This window comes from Syngnathus leptorhynchus, chromosome 10 (assembly GCF_054491065.1).
Source record: "Syngnathus leptorhynchus isolate UIUO chromosome 10, UIUO_Slep, whole genome shotgun sequence".
NCBI lineage: Eukaryota > Metazoa > Chordata > Actinopteri > Syngnathiformes > Syngnathidae > Syngnathus > Syngnathus leptorhynchus.
This window is the reverse complement of record NC_141204.1, coordinates 2401111-2414751: the sequence shown is the minus strand read 5'-3', so window position 1 is coordinate 2414751 and position 13641 is coordinate 2401111. Positions and strand designations below refer to the sequence as shown.

Genomic DNA, 13641 nt, shown 5'->3' with positions numbered 1-13641 from the left:
TATTTAAGGTATTTGTGGTTCAAAAGGGTCAAAGGTAACATTTTAGTGGAAAGGGGACAGCAACGAGACAAATAGGTGCCTTTGCTGCCGTTATGTGGTTTGAAGATATAACTGCGTGCACAGTAGTTTACTGATAGTAATCCTCAGAGTTTATCAAATAATCAGACATAATCCAACAGGAAAATCAAGGTCAAAAAATATAAATGAAAACATAAGAAACATCCATGGAAATAACAAAACTCTCCAAAAAGCTCATAAATACTCAGGTGTAATAGTAAAATATTTTCAACAGTAACCCAGGGTATCGAATTGCTTCATCAGCTAAATAAATTAAAATCAAAAATCAATATAAAATCAATTTAGTTTTTTACGGTCCTCTAGCGCATCCTATCGTCTATTTATGAATTGCAATTTGTTTTACAACCAATCAGATTCGACTTCACTACATCGCGAGAAAATACCCGCGCGACTGATTGGCTGCATCCAGTCGGAGCCTGGCATTCCGTGTCTGTTGTGGCCAGAGCAAAGCAAGGAGGGGAGGGGATGTTTCAATGGCGGCCGGTGGCGCTCCAAAATGCAAAAGTCGGGATTATCCACTATATTTAGACCACGTTTGAACACGCGATCTTAGTTTATTCGCTCACCGGCGAATAATTGTGACCGTTTACTGCGCGGGGCCCGCGTTTATGTTTGCACTCCGCGGGTCGGACTTTACGCGCTTGGTTTGGGGGATCAGGCCTAGCCGGCTGGCTAACAAACAAGCCTTCTTCGGAGTTGAAAGGTAATACAGAGCACTTGGCAAACTGAATATTTCAATCATATTTTTTTCCTTTAAAATTAATTTTTATCTTTTGTTTTGTATTATTTTAATTACATTTTTTTATTTCCACCATTCCCAATGTTTCATGCGGTCAGATACAAAATGTAAACTAGCTGTTAGCATTTAATGCTAACAGCTATCAGCTAACTTTATGTGAACTTTACAACCCGATGGCCCGCACGGAGCATCGCCGCATTTTTAGCTGCATCAAAGTTAATTTCAGCGATAAGTGAGCATCGGGACGAAGTCAGTCTGTTATAACGGCATGTAATTAACGTGTATTAATTGTTTCGGCCGTCAGACGAGTAACGGAAACGTGTTCAAAGCTGTCAGTGTTAGCAGTATAGCTGGGCTTACTTTGATCGCTTTAAGATCATAGATACGGCAATAGAATCTTCAAAGTTGACATGAACTTCTACAGAAATAATGCAAGTATGCATTTTTTATCATCTGGTCTCTTACAGATAATGCATAAACAAGTCAGGGGTTTTCCTGGGTCAAATTGAGGCAGTGGCGGTGTGGCAGAACCGCCACAGTGGTATCCATTCTAATCATTCGCATTGGTTGTATGCCGTGCTCTACATTTGCTCAGTAAGTACATTGTTAAGCAATATTTAAACAATCATCCAGCTGCTTTTGTCTGCATCATCATCAAATACAAAAGAACCAGTTTCTTTGGCAGCGATACAGACTGACCTAGCCACGGAACTGCTGAGCAGCCATTTGTTCGATTGCCAATTGCTTCCCTTTTGAAAAGTAGGAGGCACATTTAAGTGTTGTAATCTTACACCATTCCCATGATTGGAATGTAAATGCCCTCAAATTAAAGCTGACATTTTGCAGTTAAAGCACATTTGCTGGTGATGACAATTATGTCCATGGCCCAATATTTACAAACCTGATTGTCCTTCTGTTTCAGGTCACAGGTAATATGTAACAGAAAGCGAGCACTATGACATCCAGATTTGGTAAAACGTACAACCGCAAGGGAGGCGAGGCCAATTCCAAGTTCGAAGAAGTCTTCTCCAACAGAAAGCCCACCCTGACCACCAAATGGGGCGAAACCACATACAAGGCCCAGCTGGGGGCCAAAAGGCCTCCTGCGAAATCCGAAGAGCCGTCCAAGAGGCCCCGAATGGAGGACAGCGACAGCGGGGACGACCCGTTTGGGTTCGACAGCGACGATGAACCCGTGAGCGTCGGCGAGGGCGGCGCGAGCGAAACGGCCGCTGAAAACGTTCCTGTCGTGACGACCGCTGCGCACACCACAACGAGTGCATCGTACAAAATTCCAAGTAAGGACAGTCCAGGACCCGGTCGCGCGTACGCCCGTTTTTGCGCTAGCACGTTATTTACACTTGTACGCAAGTCTATGAATGTGATCAGTTTCGTTGTCTGTGTGAATTTATGATTGTAATCTATATATTGTAATATTGCTTTGCGTTCTGTTCGCAGGCAAGCCAGCAGTTGTCACAAAGGTTTTTGAAAATAACAAGCCGTGGTTCAAAACTGCACCGGAGAGCAGCCGGGTGCCGGCGTCCGCGTCCTCTATGTCAAAAACGGCCGCCGCCTCGTCTCATAATTCCTCAGGGACCCAAAGGATCGGCTTTGTTCCTCAACCCACCGCCGGCGTGTCGGGGGGCAGCCCAGACTTCCGGACCGCCTCGTCCTCGTCGAATGATGTCGCCCCACCGTCAGAAGAAAGTCCAGAGGAGGAGCCTCGTCCGGTGGATAACATCCCTCCTTCCCCGTTCACCCTCAGAGCCTCAAACTGCAAGAAATATCAGTCCCGCTGTCGCTCGAGCAAATTATTCCCCGAAGACGACGCCGATATGGCCCCCGAAGCGGAGAAACCCAACAGTGTAGTCGCCTCTGCGAGCAACAGCGGCGTCAACGCAAAGGCAGCGGCCAAGCCGGCGGCCAAGCCGGCGGGCAGGGGAGGTGGGAGGCTCCGTGACTACACGGTCCTGCACCCTTCCTGCGTGTCGGTGTGCAACGTCACCATCCAGGACTCCATCGAGCGCAGCGCCGAAGAGTTGGTAGCGCCGGCCACACCCGCCGACCTCGGAGATGCGGGACAGATGAGGAAGAAGTCGGATGTGCCGCCTAAACCTACAAGGTGAGTCGGTTGGGGATGTCAAAATGATAGAACAAAGTGTTGTTGCAATGAAATATCTTTTTGATTCAGAACCGCCGTGGTCAAGACCAAGAAGACCAAAGCCGAGTCCAAGCTGGAGTTTTTCGGCTTTGGGGACGAGGAGGCCCCGGGCGGCGACGAAGCCTCCGAAAGCACCGGCGGGGGCAAGAGCAGCTACAAAATCAAGTACTTTGGCTTCGACGACCTCAGCGAGAGCGACAGTGACGACGACGACAACCAAGTCAAGGAGAAGAAGGCCAGGAAAGCGGCGGCGGCCTTGGCCGCGCTGGGCTCCGGCGTGGACAGCCCCCACACCAGTGATTCCCAGGACAGCCAGGCCAGCAGCAATACAGGTCAAATGCCACTTCAAATTCATCACGATGGAAAGAAGGCAGAGCACATGGCGGGCACTATTTTTTTTCCCCCTGCGCTGTGGTTGTCGTGGTTACGCTAAACTTAACTCGTCAGAAGAGAATAATCAGTGAAAATTTGTCTTAAATATGCCGGCCAATTAATTGCTCGCACCCTACCAATTTTTAATGAGTTGAAAAATAAGCTATATATAATCCTTCCAGTCCGTTTTTACTCCACAGCAGATACTGTGTTAATGTGCGACTGGGGGCGAAGGTCACGTGACTGCGCTTGTTGTCGCTCGCCATCATCGTTGTTGTTTCTCCCGCAGACACTTTTGACTTCTGCGACGACTCCAGCCCGGGCGGCAGCGAAGGCCAAAAAGGACGCTCAGGGAAGCAAAGCGAAAAGTCCAAGGACCTCAGCAGCGGGTTCAAGAAGATTTTCAGCGGGCCCAAAAAGGTCCGTGAGTCTCGATGCCGTAACGTCTCATTAGCGAGGGCGCGACTCAAACCTGTCGCCGCTTCATGTTGAGCGAGGTTAAGCACGCGTGCGTTGCTCACGTTATCTCACGGGCGGACTCATCCCAATCATTCTGCTCCAGTTTGCCGCGTTGCTTTTGCAGTCACGCCTGTTTATCTTGACTGTGCTCCATATTGGCTTTGGCTTGTTGCTTGTGCTTCATCATACATTCTTTTTTTTCTCTCGCCGTGTCTCATGCACGAAAACCCCACTGTGCTGTTGTGTTATGTAATTGCAAAGCGCTCTTTGTCATTTTCAGGAAGTGCTTTGTGACGCTAGGGGGGGGGGGGGATTTTCATCATCTCAGGCCCGCTGCTGCGTTGTGCAATATTCATGTGTCAGTGTACAACAATAGAGTGTGCGTATGTTCCATGCTGTGGTGCTTTATTTTTGAATGAGCGGGAAGTCTGAATTTCTTTCACGGGCTCCTTTGCGTCAGCGCCGTCGTTGGTGGCACTTTTAAAATTGAATGAGGAAGAGTTTCTGCTTTAGAGAACAAGCGATAACCGTGTTTGTTGAGTCACCTGCAAGATGTGAAAATCTGAGATCATCAAACAGCTTGATGGTTTCACACCATCCGCTCGTGTTTTAAACGCACATCAACCGTCGAGGGACGTTTGAGGGTTTCCAGTTACACTGTAATATTTTGCAGCACATCATTTCACAAACTGTCCAATTGTTCAATTTCAGTCCCCCGCCAAAGCGGTGTACAACGCTCGGCACTGGAACCAGCCCGAGTCCGAAGAGATCCCCACGCCGCCCCTCTCCCGAGCCCAAACGGCCACGGTAAGGCTCTGCTGATCAACAAACTGCATCCGGCTCTCATTTTTTGCCACGTCGAGCATTAATCACAGGGCGTTTAGGAGCGCCGATGACACGATGAAGACGCGCCGTGCCTTTGTTGAGCGCACAATGTGCGGCGCATCGCCGAATCATTAGCATTTGTTACACAATTCCCCGTCGGCCCTCGCGCGAGCACAAGGCGGAATATTGTTTATTGGTCTCTCCGTAGTCAACGCTTCTGCTTCTAATTGCTCTAATTAGTCTCTTTTGCTTCAAGTGGAATTGTTTGCCCTGACAGTGAACTTCCATTTGCAAAAATGCCGGTTTTAATCCCCCCCCCCCCCCTCCCCCACGCGAGTCAATGTTTGTTCAGGGACTAGCAAATTGCACTTTGTCAACAGCCATTTGCAAAAGTTGCCCTCAACTTTGCACCACCTCATCTGCAAAAAGTACTTATTAAGGACTCGTGTGCTTAGCAGACTATTCAGCCGCGTTAAATTGTCAGGACGTGTCATTAAACAGATTTTGCGGCTGCCGCCTGAGCCCCGTTTGTCTTTGTCGCTTCCTCCTCCCCAGGCCGTCTTATCGAGCGGCGCGAGCGGCGGCAAGGACGGCGACTCCCGTAAAGATGACGGCGTGTTCAAAGCCCCTCCGCCCCCGCCCAAAGTCATTAAATCAGAAACCATCCCCACGCGACCCTACCAGGATATTGTCACGGCTCTCAAGTGCAGGAAGGAGCACAAGGAGGTGAGTTGACAGCACTTGAAATCTCAACTTTGACCAAAAATCAGGTCCCGCTTTTGATATTCTTGATGCTTGGATTGATGATGAAACAATGATTATTATTTTTTTTTTTGCCTCCTCCCAGCTGTACACGGTGGTGCAGCACGTCAAGCACTTCAACGACGTGGTGGAGTTTGGCGAGAATCAAGAGTTCACCGACGACTTTGAGTACCTGGAGACGGGATTGAAAAGCAGCCAGCCGCTCAACACCAGATGCCTTAGGTAAGCCAGAGGAAACGCTTCGTTGGCCTTCACGGATATGTTTTTCCCTCTCAGCGCTCCTGCGACATATCCATGCTCCTGTTGGTTGTATATTATGAGTGCCAAGTAGCTCATTACGTTGATTGAACGCTGCAAGGGCTTGTCAGTTAACATTTGTCTGCGTCGGCGCGTATTAGTGAGCACCGCTTCCCGCCAAAGCTCACAACCTCGCAGCTTGCTGCCTCAGCAAATCTTGGAAACGCGCCATGTTTTTTTTTTTTCTAAAATGTTTTTCGGGATGAAAATCATTTCACCGGCTGGAAGCGCAAAGATCAGTTTTGGTAACCTGAACTTTGTCCCAAGCATGTGGTATTTTGTCAAATGTTGGAAGATGAAGGTGGAGATCCACGTCATTCCTCTGTGTGTGTGTTTGTGCGTCAGTATAATCAGCCTGGCCACCCGCTGTGCCATGCCAAGCTTCAGGATGCATCTCCGGGCAAGAGGCAAGGTGGCGCAGGTCTTCAAAATGCTCAGTGACTCGTCGCAGCACCCGGTCCGTAGCAAGTTCCCAAATGATTTGGCCTCCGCCGCAGGTTCCCGCGCTCACTCGCCTTTCGTTTGACCAATCAGAACCTCGCCTTGTGCACGGCGGCGCTCATGTACATCTTGAGTCGCGACCGCCTCAACATGGACCTGGACCGCGCCTGCCTGGAGCTTATGATCAAGCTGCTGGAGCTGGACCAGGACTACTCGGCTCATCAAGACCAGCTCACCGCCAAGGAGGTGGCCAAGGTCAAGGAGAAGATCCGCAAGCTGTGCGAAACTGTGCACAACAAACACCTGGACCTGGAAAACATCACGGTGCATTGGGGGCTGGCCCTGGGAACGACGCCAGATAAAGTCAAGGTTGTGGGCGGATTTTATTAACTTTTTTTTTTTTTTTCCCTCCTAGACGGGGCACCTTGCCATGGAGACACTGCTCTCTCTGACATCCAAAAGAGCAGGCGATTGGTTCAAGGAAGAGCTGCGGCTCCTTGGAGGTTTGGACCACATTGTTGACAAAGGTACCCCCAATCAAACCGGAACTTCTAAATCCTCTTTAAGCGGTGTGACCTGTCACTGACAAATTGTCAGACATGCCAGTCTCATTTTTCATGGTGTCGTTTGCGCAGTGAAAGAGTGCGTGCAAAACCTGAGTGAAGAGGACGACAAGGAGAACCTGGTGGCGTCTTTATGGGGAGCTGAACGATGTTTGAGAGTGCTCGAAAGCGTAAGTGGCGGCTCAAGGCCCAAACGGCGTGCCGAAATCATGCTTGTAATGCCTTTCTTTGACCTCTGGGGGGGCCAACAGGTGACCGTGCAGAATCCGGAAAACCAGGGTTACTTAATTGCCTACAAGGACTCGCAGCTCATCGTCTCGTCGGCAAGGTGAGGAGCAAAACTGTAGAACACGTCGTCGCATTTCGATGCGGATCTTTTGGAGACTTTTTTTTTGCACGTGTTCAGAGCGCTGCGCCACTGCGAGGACATGATCCAGCGCTACAGCAGGGCGATGAACAACAGCTGCGTGTCGGCGGAGGCGGGCGACGCCGCGCTGCCGCACTGGAGCTGCAGCAACGTGGGCAAGGCAGTGGAGGACTGCATGAGGGCCGTCATCGGCGTCCTGCTGAACCTCACCCATGACAATGGTAAATCATTTACTGCATGTTCAAAGAGTGAAGCCTCTGTTTTTTTTTTTTGTGGGTACAGTTGGCTTGTTTTGGACTTGAGAAATCAAGTTCAATTTTTTTTTTTAATGCCACAAAAAAATTGTCTTCAGAGTGGGGAAGCACCAAGACGGGCGAGCAGGATCAGCTCATTGTCACGGCGCTAAACTGTGTTCTCCGGGTACCGCGTTACATCCCGCAGGAACAACGCTTTGACGTGCGAGTGCTGGTAAGGCGCTTGAAATTTTGTAAATTATTTTATTGCCATAATATATATTTTTAGATCATTCACACGCTCTGCTTCTCCTTTCCAGGGTCTGGGCCTGCTCATCAATTTGGTTGAGTACAGCTCCAGGAACCGCCACTATCTGGTGGACATGGAGTTCAACGTGGATCACTTCTGTCTGGAGGACAGCCTGACTCAGCCGGCCGACCCGACGCAAGCGGGCGCGTCGACCGAGTCGGCGCCACCGCTGAGCGCGGCCGAGACTCGGGAAGACGCAGCGGAGAAGCCCGAGGCCTCTGGTGCTTTGGCTGCCCTGGTCGAGGTAGGAAAAAGAATCACTGCCTTAAAAAAAAAAACAATTGTTTAACGCCTCTTCTCTTCCCAGCTCTTCCTGGAGCGAGAGCGCGCTGCCATCTTGGCCGAAGCCAGAACGGACGACCTGATCAGCGAGGCGCCCAAGCCCCAGGACCAGAGCGGCGAGTGGAAGGAGACCATGGGCGAGATCCAGTGGGTGGCGGCCGAGCCCAATGACAGCCAGCCCGTAGTGGAGAATCCAAAGAAAGAGGAGGAGGACGAAGAGTTGGACCTAAACAAAGGTAGCCGCTGGATGGCGTTCTGCTTCGGAGATATTTTTCAATCACCGAATTACACATCTCGGTTGCATCCACCAAAGTGATGCTAACCATTCTTTTTTTTTTAACCCTCCCACTCTGCTTTGCTGAAGCTTTGCAGCACGCTGGCAAGCACATGGAGGACAGCATTGTGGCCTCCTACACGGCTCTGCTGCTGGGTTGCCTCTGCCAAGGCAGCCAGGTATGAACACACAGGAGTCGTTGTCTCCACAATCTGTAGAACCTCTTATGTCCAACCCGCCTCTCTGTGGTCTGGCAGGTGAACGTGACTACTGTGAGACAACACCTCCCCAAAGGAGACTTCTCCATCATGACAGAGATGCTCAAGAAGTTCCTGAGCTTCATGAACCTCACGGTAAGTACCCGAGGAGCGATTTTAAATGTCGGTAAGACCATAGCGTTACTATTCGATGACAATTCCATCACAAATTCTCTTGTCAATCTGTGTGGCTTTCAGTGTGCTGTGGGCACCACAGGGCAGAAGTCCATCTCCCGGGTCATCGACTATCTGGAGCACTGCTAACAGCAGAGCCTAAGACTGACGCGCCGACCGCACGCCCGAGGGGACGTGTCGGGGGGGGTATCTGGCCGGAACCACTGGGCAGTGGGAGGGGGGGGGCGCGACCTGCGACCTGCACACACAACTCTGAACCAAAGCCAGCGCTCGCCGTCGACGTTCACGGTGGCGGAAACGTCGAGAAGAGGCAACATATACCAATTCTCCAGAGGGTCTCCTCTCCCTCCCTCTTTTTTTTTTTCTTCTTCTTCTATTTTTCACATCAAAAGCCAAGAGTCAGTTTGCTGACCACCACTTTGATGCATGTCGCAAGAATGTCTCAATGCATTCACCGGCTCATGTTTGCAGCTGAATGTCAAGGGGGCAAGTCTTAATCCATTTTCAAGTTTTATGTTCTCACATTGCCCTTTTTTCTTCATTCTCCTCCGGAGGGCCTTTTATTTGAATTTTATGATTTCTGGATCAGCTTTGAATGGAATCGGGGCTCTTTATTAAGTGACAATGGCTCAGCCCGGAGATCTTTTTAGCGCCCGTGTGTGTGTGTGTGTTTTAGTTTATTTAAATCCAACAACGCAGTACATAGCTCACAATGAATTTTAACCTTGCAGATGTGAATTACTGTGTGCATTTTTTTTTTTTTTTTATGCGAATCATATTTTAATTTAATAATCTCCTTTTGTAGCGTCTAAAATCTTGATTGTCATTGGACAGCACAGTGGCTGGACATACCGTCGGCAGAATGGCACTCACTCACTCATTCACTCACTCACTCACTGGCGCCGTTGTTTAAGTCACTCAGCCGCATCCAAAGTGGCTGAACTGTGATGTATGAATTCATTTGTGTGCGAAATGACTGAACTTGTGGATAGCACGTTTGCCTCGCAGGCAGGAGTTCTGGGTTTGATTCTGGCTGTTCTCAAGCTTCCCATTTCCTCATAAAACACCACGGATGAACGACTGGTTTTTCTTTTTTAGGTAAGCGAATTAATTTGTTTTAAAACGTGCTTTCTCTTATGTCCAGCCATCTGCCCCAACCGTAGACAAATATTTATATCCCCCCGCTCTCCCCAAACACCAACCATCCCCCGCGTCGTCATTCTAGCCACGCCCAAATTGGTGAGCGTCATCGGCGCGGCCTACGGGCATCCAGCCCTCAGTGATGAACTTTGACCTTTGCAAAATGTCTGCTCTGTATGGAATTGTAGAATATAAATACTGATGTACATAAGCAGTGAATGGACTTTGACAAAGATGCTTAGACTACTTTTTGCCCCCCCCCTTCTACCTCCTTCCTTTCCTCCCTCCCTCCCTAAGCTGATATTTTTATTTTATACAATATTTCTGTCATTTGGAAAAAGAAAAAAGGAGCGAGGAAAAAAAACAAAACTGTTTTTACCCATTTTTGTGTAAATAGTTATGGAAAAAGTAAAAAAAAAAAAAAAACTCGCATTCAATTGTTTTATTTCTACTTTAATCGTGCCACTTAGCTTGAATCTACTTAGTATTCATGCTACAATATACTTGCTGAAATTAAATTACTACAGTTGTGGCTTGACCGCATTTACATTTTTTTTTTCCCCCCCGAGCTGTTGTGTATATTGTTTTAAACGTTCTAGCAAAAATTAGACATATGACAGCTGATTGAACAAGAAAAAAGGAGGCTTCAAGCTGTTTAAAATGCCTTGACTGTCAAAAAGAGAATAGCATACAATTGTTTTGCGTTACAAGCATGATCACGAGACATTTTTTCTCCTTTTCAGTTCAAGTCACATTTACTAATGTCGATCATGAAATTTTGAGAGGAATTCTGATAACTGATTCATCTGAGTCATTAAAACATGTATAATGAACAAACTTATTGTTAATGCTAACAAATGATTTACAGGCAGAATGCCTTCGTTTTGGTCTTGTGGGAAAAAAAAAGAGCACAAAAATGACCCATTTGTTTAAGATTGTTGATATCTGATAAATAGGTTATGGGCATAGTTTAAGCATAGACATTGATACATACCGTCCATGAGCAGAGCACTTTTTCCTGGTGGTGAGGGTGTCCGCCATATTTGATGTGACAGCCCCTCTAAACTGATGTGCTGTCAAATTAAAAAAAAGTGCACAAAGGCGATGCCTATAATACACCCATTTTGACACAATTAATTAGATTCAGGTTAATAAATTGGCACCAGAAATAACGTATGCACTTTTAAAATAAGATTATTTTACATTTGTTACGACCGCATTATGCGGATTTAAATATGTATCGCCAGCGATGCAAAAAATTAAATGTAGAAATTAATTTTTATACGTTGTTTTTCTTTTCATTTTCAGTGACGTAATTTTTCATTTGGAGAATGTTTTTATAGTACGATCAGTGAAAAAAAATCCTAATCTGTAATTGTATTGCTCATATTGTAATAAGCAGACAGACCTCCCTCTGGACTAATTCCATTTCCGGTTCTATGGTCATCGTTACACATCTTTCCCTCTTTGCCATCACTCCTCTCTTTTTTTGTAGCCTCTTTCAAATGCCGATGGAGCGTAGTGGGCCTCCGTCTCCCCCCTCCCCGTCCTTCCACCTACCTCATAGAATTTTTACGGGATGCCGGCCGCTCTGAGGGAGCACAGAGAGCGAAGATGAGGTGAAATGATGCCGCCACCTTGGGATTCATTTGGGAGCTGTCAATCAAAAGGTCTCCCCAGCATCCACTTCTGGCTTTAGCAGTCTACACAGCCACGGGCGGACAGGCATGCTTGAGCCTACAGGTGTTTTCATACTCTCTCTGTACCACTGGGGGGTGTTAGTGCTCTGCAATGATCTCAGATTTGTGTATGAATTATTTTTTTTTTGTACACAACCTCATCAGCGGTGTTGCCCACTTGCTGATTTGCCCTCAAGCTGTCAGGATGCTCATCTTTGAAGAGTTACATTGTCACATTTCGCTTATACAGTCCGCTGAAATGTCCACGTGCAGTCAAGCAGTGTAGTTTTTTTTTTTCTTCAAATAATTACGGACATCAATTTTTGTCGATTTCTACGTTGTCTTTAGAAAACAGAGTAGAGAGTAGGAGTCACCAGCTACCCATCCCGTGCATGTCCATCCAATAAAAGACAATTTTCTACATATAGCGGTGGAGCAACACATGTAGACAGACAATATCACAATCCTCCCAGTCATGTATTCTTTATCCTCAGTGAAGAAAATGACTCATTGTTACATCTTACAATACAATCCGACTTACTTTATATTTCACAACAGCTGCTCCATCACAGTAGTCAAGCTGAGATGTAACCAAGGCATGGGATTGCCATTTCAGCGCTTCACCTTAGCCATCTGCCAAAGTTTGTCTGAACACTTTTGTGTATCGGAGTATCTGAGTAACCGCGGGAGTGTTATGCGTATCCATGTGTTTTCCCGCATGTTAATAATAAAAATAATCGAGAGTGTAAGTAAGTGAGTGTGTGGGTCAGTGAGCGTTTGTGTGCTTCTGTTAGGGGAATTATGTCCAAGCGTTTGCTTTTGTGTGGGTGTGTAACTGTGGGATGCTTGTGTTATTGTGCATGGATGTGTGTATAGGTAATTTGTGTGTGTGAATGTTCTTTCAATCTGTGTTTTTGAGCCTTGTTAGTAGTTTAGTGAGTGTGTGTGTGTGTGTGTGTGTGTTTGAGTAGTGTTATGTTCATCTGCGCGTTGCTTTCAATAATAGCTGTAGGGTTCCGTTAGCGCCTTATAGGCCAGTCGCTATCCATCTGTGTAGCGATATTTTGTGACATTTGAAGGGTAACTGTGGTTTGATGAGTTACTGGAAAACGGGCACATTTTCATTGTAATGCGTTACGTAGTCATACGTTAGTCCAAAATGCCACATTTGTTTTTTGTCCAAAAAGACATTTTCAACATGTTTTTGGAATCCTGGCAAACAATTTCTACGTGTGGAAAAACTTGTTGCTTCGTGAGATATGGGCTTCAATGTTTTTCTCAACCACTCTTGAGATGCTACAAAAGAACAACAAGAGGGAAGGCCGTGAAGCATTTTAAAGTTAAGAAATAAAAAGAAGTATAGTTTGCTCCTAGGGGTGAGTAAAAAGTTTCCATTGATTCGTTTATTAGCGTTTCAGCTCATTCACTGTCGGTCTGTTTACGATGACTTTTTTTTTTTTTTTCTTCTGAATCGACCGACAGAGCAAGCGAGAGAGAGATTGTTTTCTTCCTGTTAGGGATTCCGGATCCAACTGGCGACATGAGTTAGTTAATTCCCTGTGTGAGTGTTGGCAGTTTATAGCAGGACGGAATTATTATTACCGTTATTAATTTCTTAAGCCCACTTCTCCCCATGGAAGACTTTGCGAGGAGTCACGTTGACATCAACCAGACATTGCCAACCATGAAGGTCAATAATTTGAATTATTATTATTATTATGACAGTAACCCTGCTCCATTTATTTGACAGTTACTTATTTTCAGGTAACTTGGTTTATAAGTGCAATTCCACAACTGACCACAGACAGGAAAAAGAACAAAATAGGATGTATTTGTCTCATCATTCGTTGGAATCCTGCTTTTTATGACGTCTGTTGCTTCCTTTTATAATGTACATGTTTGGACATGATTCTTGAAAGAAGATAAGCTTTGATAACATTTGCATTGTCTTGGTTTTGGGGGTAACTAGCGGCCAGGAACACAGCAGGACATGTTCAATTCAGCATTTCCTGAAAAGAGCGGCAGATGCATTATTAATAAGGGCCAGTCATGTTTATTCATGACCCCGGGTAGGCCCGATTCAAAGGTATGAAAAGCGGCTTTGCTTTCGGGCAGAGCATATGCACCAGATTAGAATGGGCGTTCGGTGTAACACGCAAAATAATGAGTCTCCTTACTTCATCTAATTATCTGCAAGCTCCAAAATGTGATCATTCATTCATCTTGTTTTCATCCCAAAGCCCACCTCATTAAACCTTATCCTTGAT

At 46.7% G+C, this 13641-nt stretch overlaps 1 protein-coding gene across 1 annotated transcript; it reads left to right on the top strand.

The window, feature by feature from the left end:
* The first annotated feature begins 498 nt into the window (after positions 1–498).
* Positions 499–9632, top strand: wapla (WAPL cohesin release factor a). Its single transcript, XM_085922369.1, has 21 exons — positions 499–781; positions 1285–1411; positions 1740–2115; positions 2276–2939; positions 3009–3310; positions 3640–3770; positions 4521–4616; positions 5190–5360; positions 5482–5618; positions 6039–6150; positions 6228–6458; positions 6550–6661; positions 6770–6867; positions 6949–7025; positions 7104–7285; positions 7417–7532; positions 7618–7851; positions 7915–8125; positions 8254–8342; positions 8421–8516; positions 8619–9632. Exons 3-21 carry the CDS (start codon positions 1773–1775, stop codon positions 8682–8684), a joined length of 3468 nt encoding a protein of 1155 aa, XP_085778495.1. The 5' UTR covers positions 499–781; positions 1285–1411; positions 1740–1772; the 3' UTR covers positions 8685–9632.
* The last annotated feature ends 4009 nt before the right edge of the window (positions 9633–13641 follow it).

Excerpts from the sequence above, each read along its gene's own strand:
- wapla (XM_085922369.1), top strand. The coding sequence starts at position 1,773 with ATGACATCCAGATTTGGTAAAACGTACAACCGCAAGGGAGGCGAGGCC. Across the intron at positions 3,771-4,520 it reads TTTTCAGCGGGCCCAAAAAG|TCCCCCGCCAAAGCGGTGTA; the intron begins GTCCGTGAGTCT and ends GTTCAATTTCAG. Across the intron at positions 7,026-7,103 it reads CTCATCGTCTCGTCGGCAAG|AGCGCTGCGCCACTGCGAGG; the intron begins GTGAGGAGCAAA and ends GCACGTGTTCAG.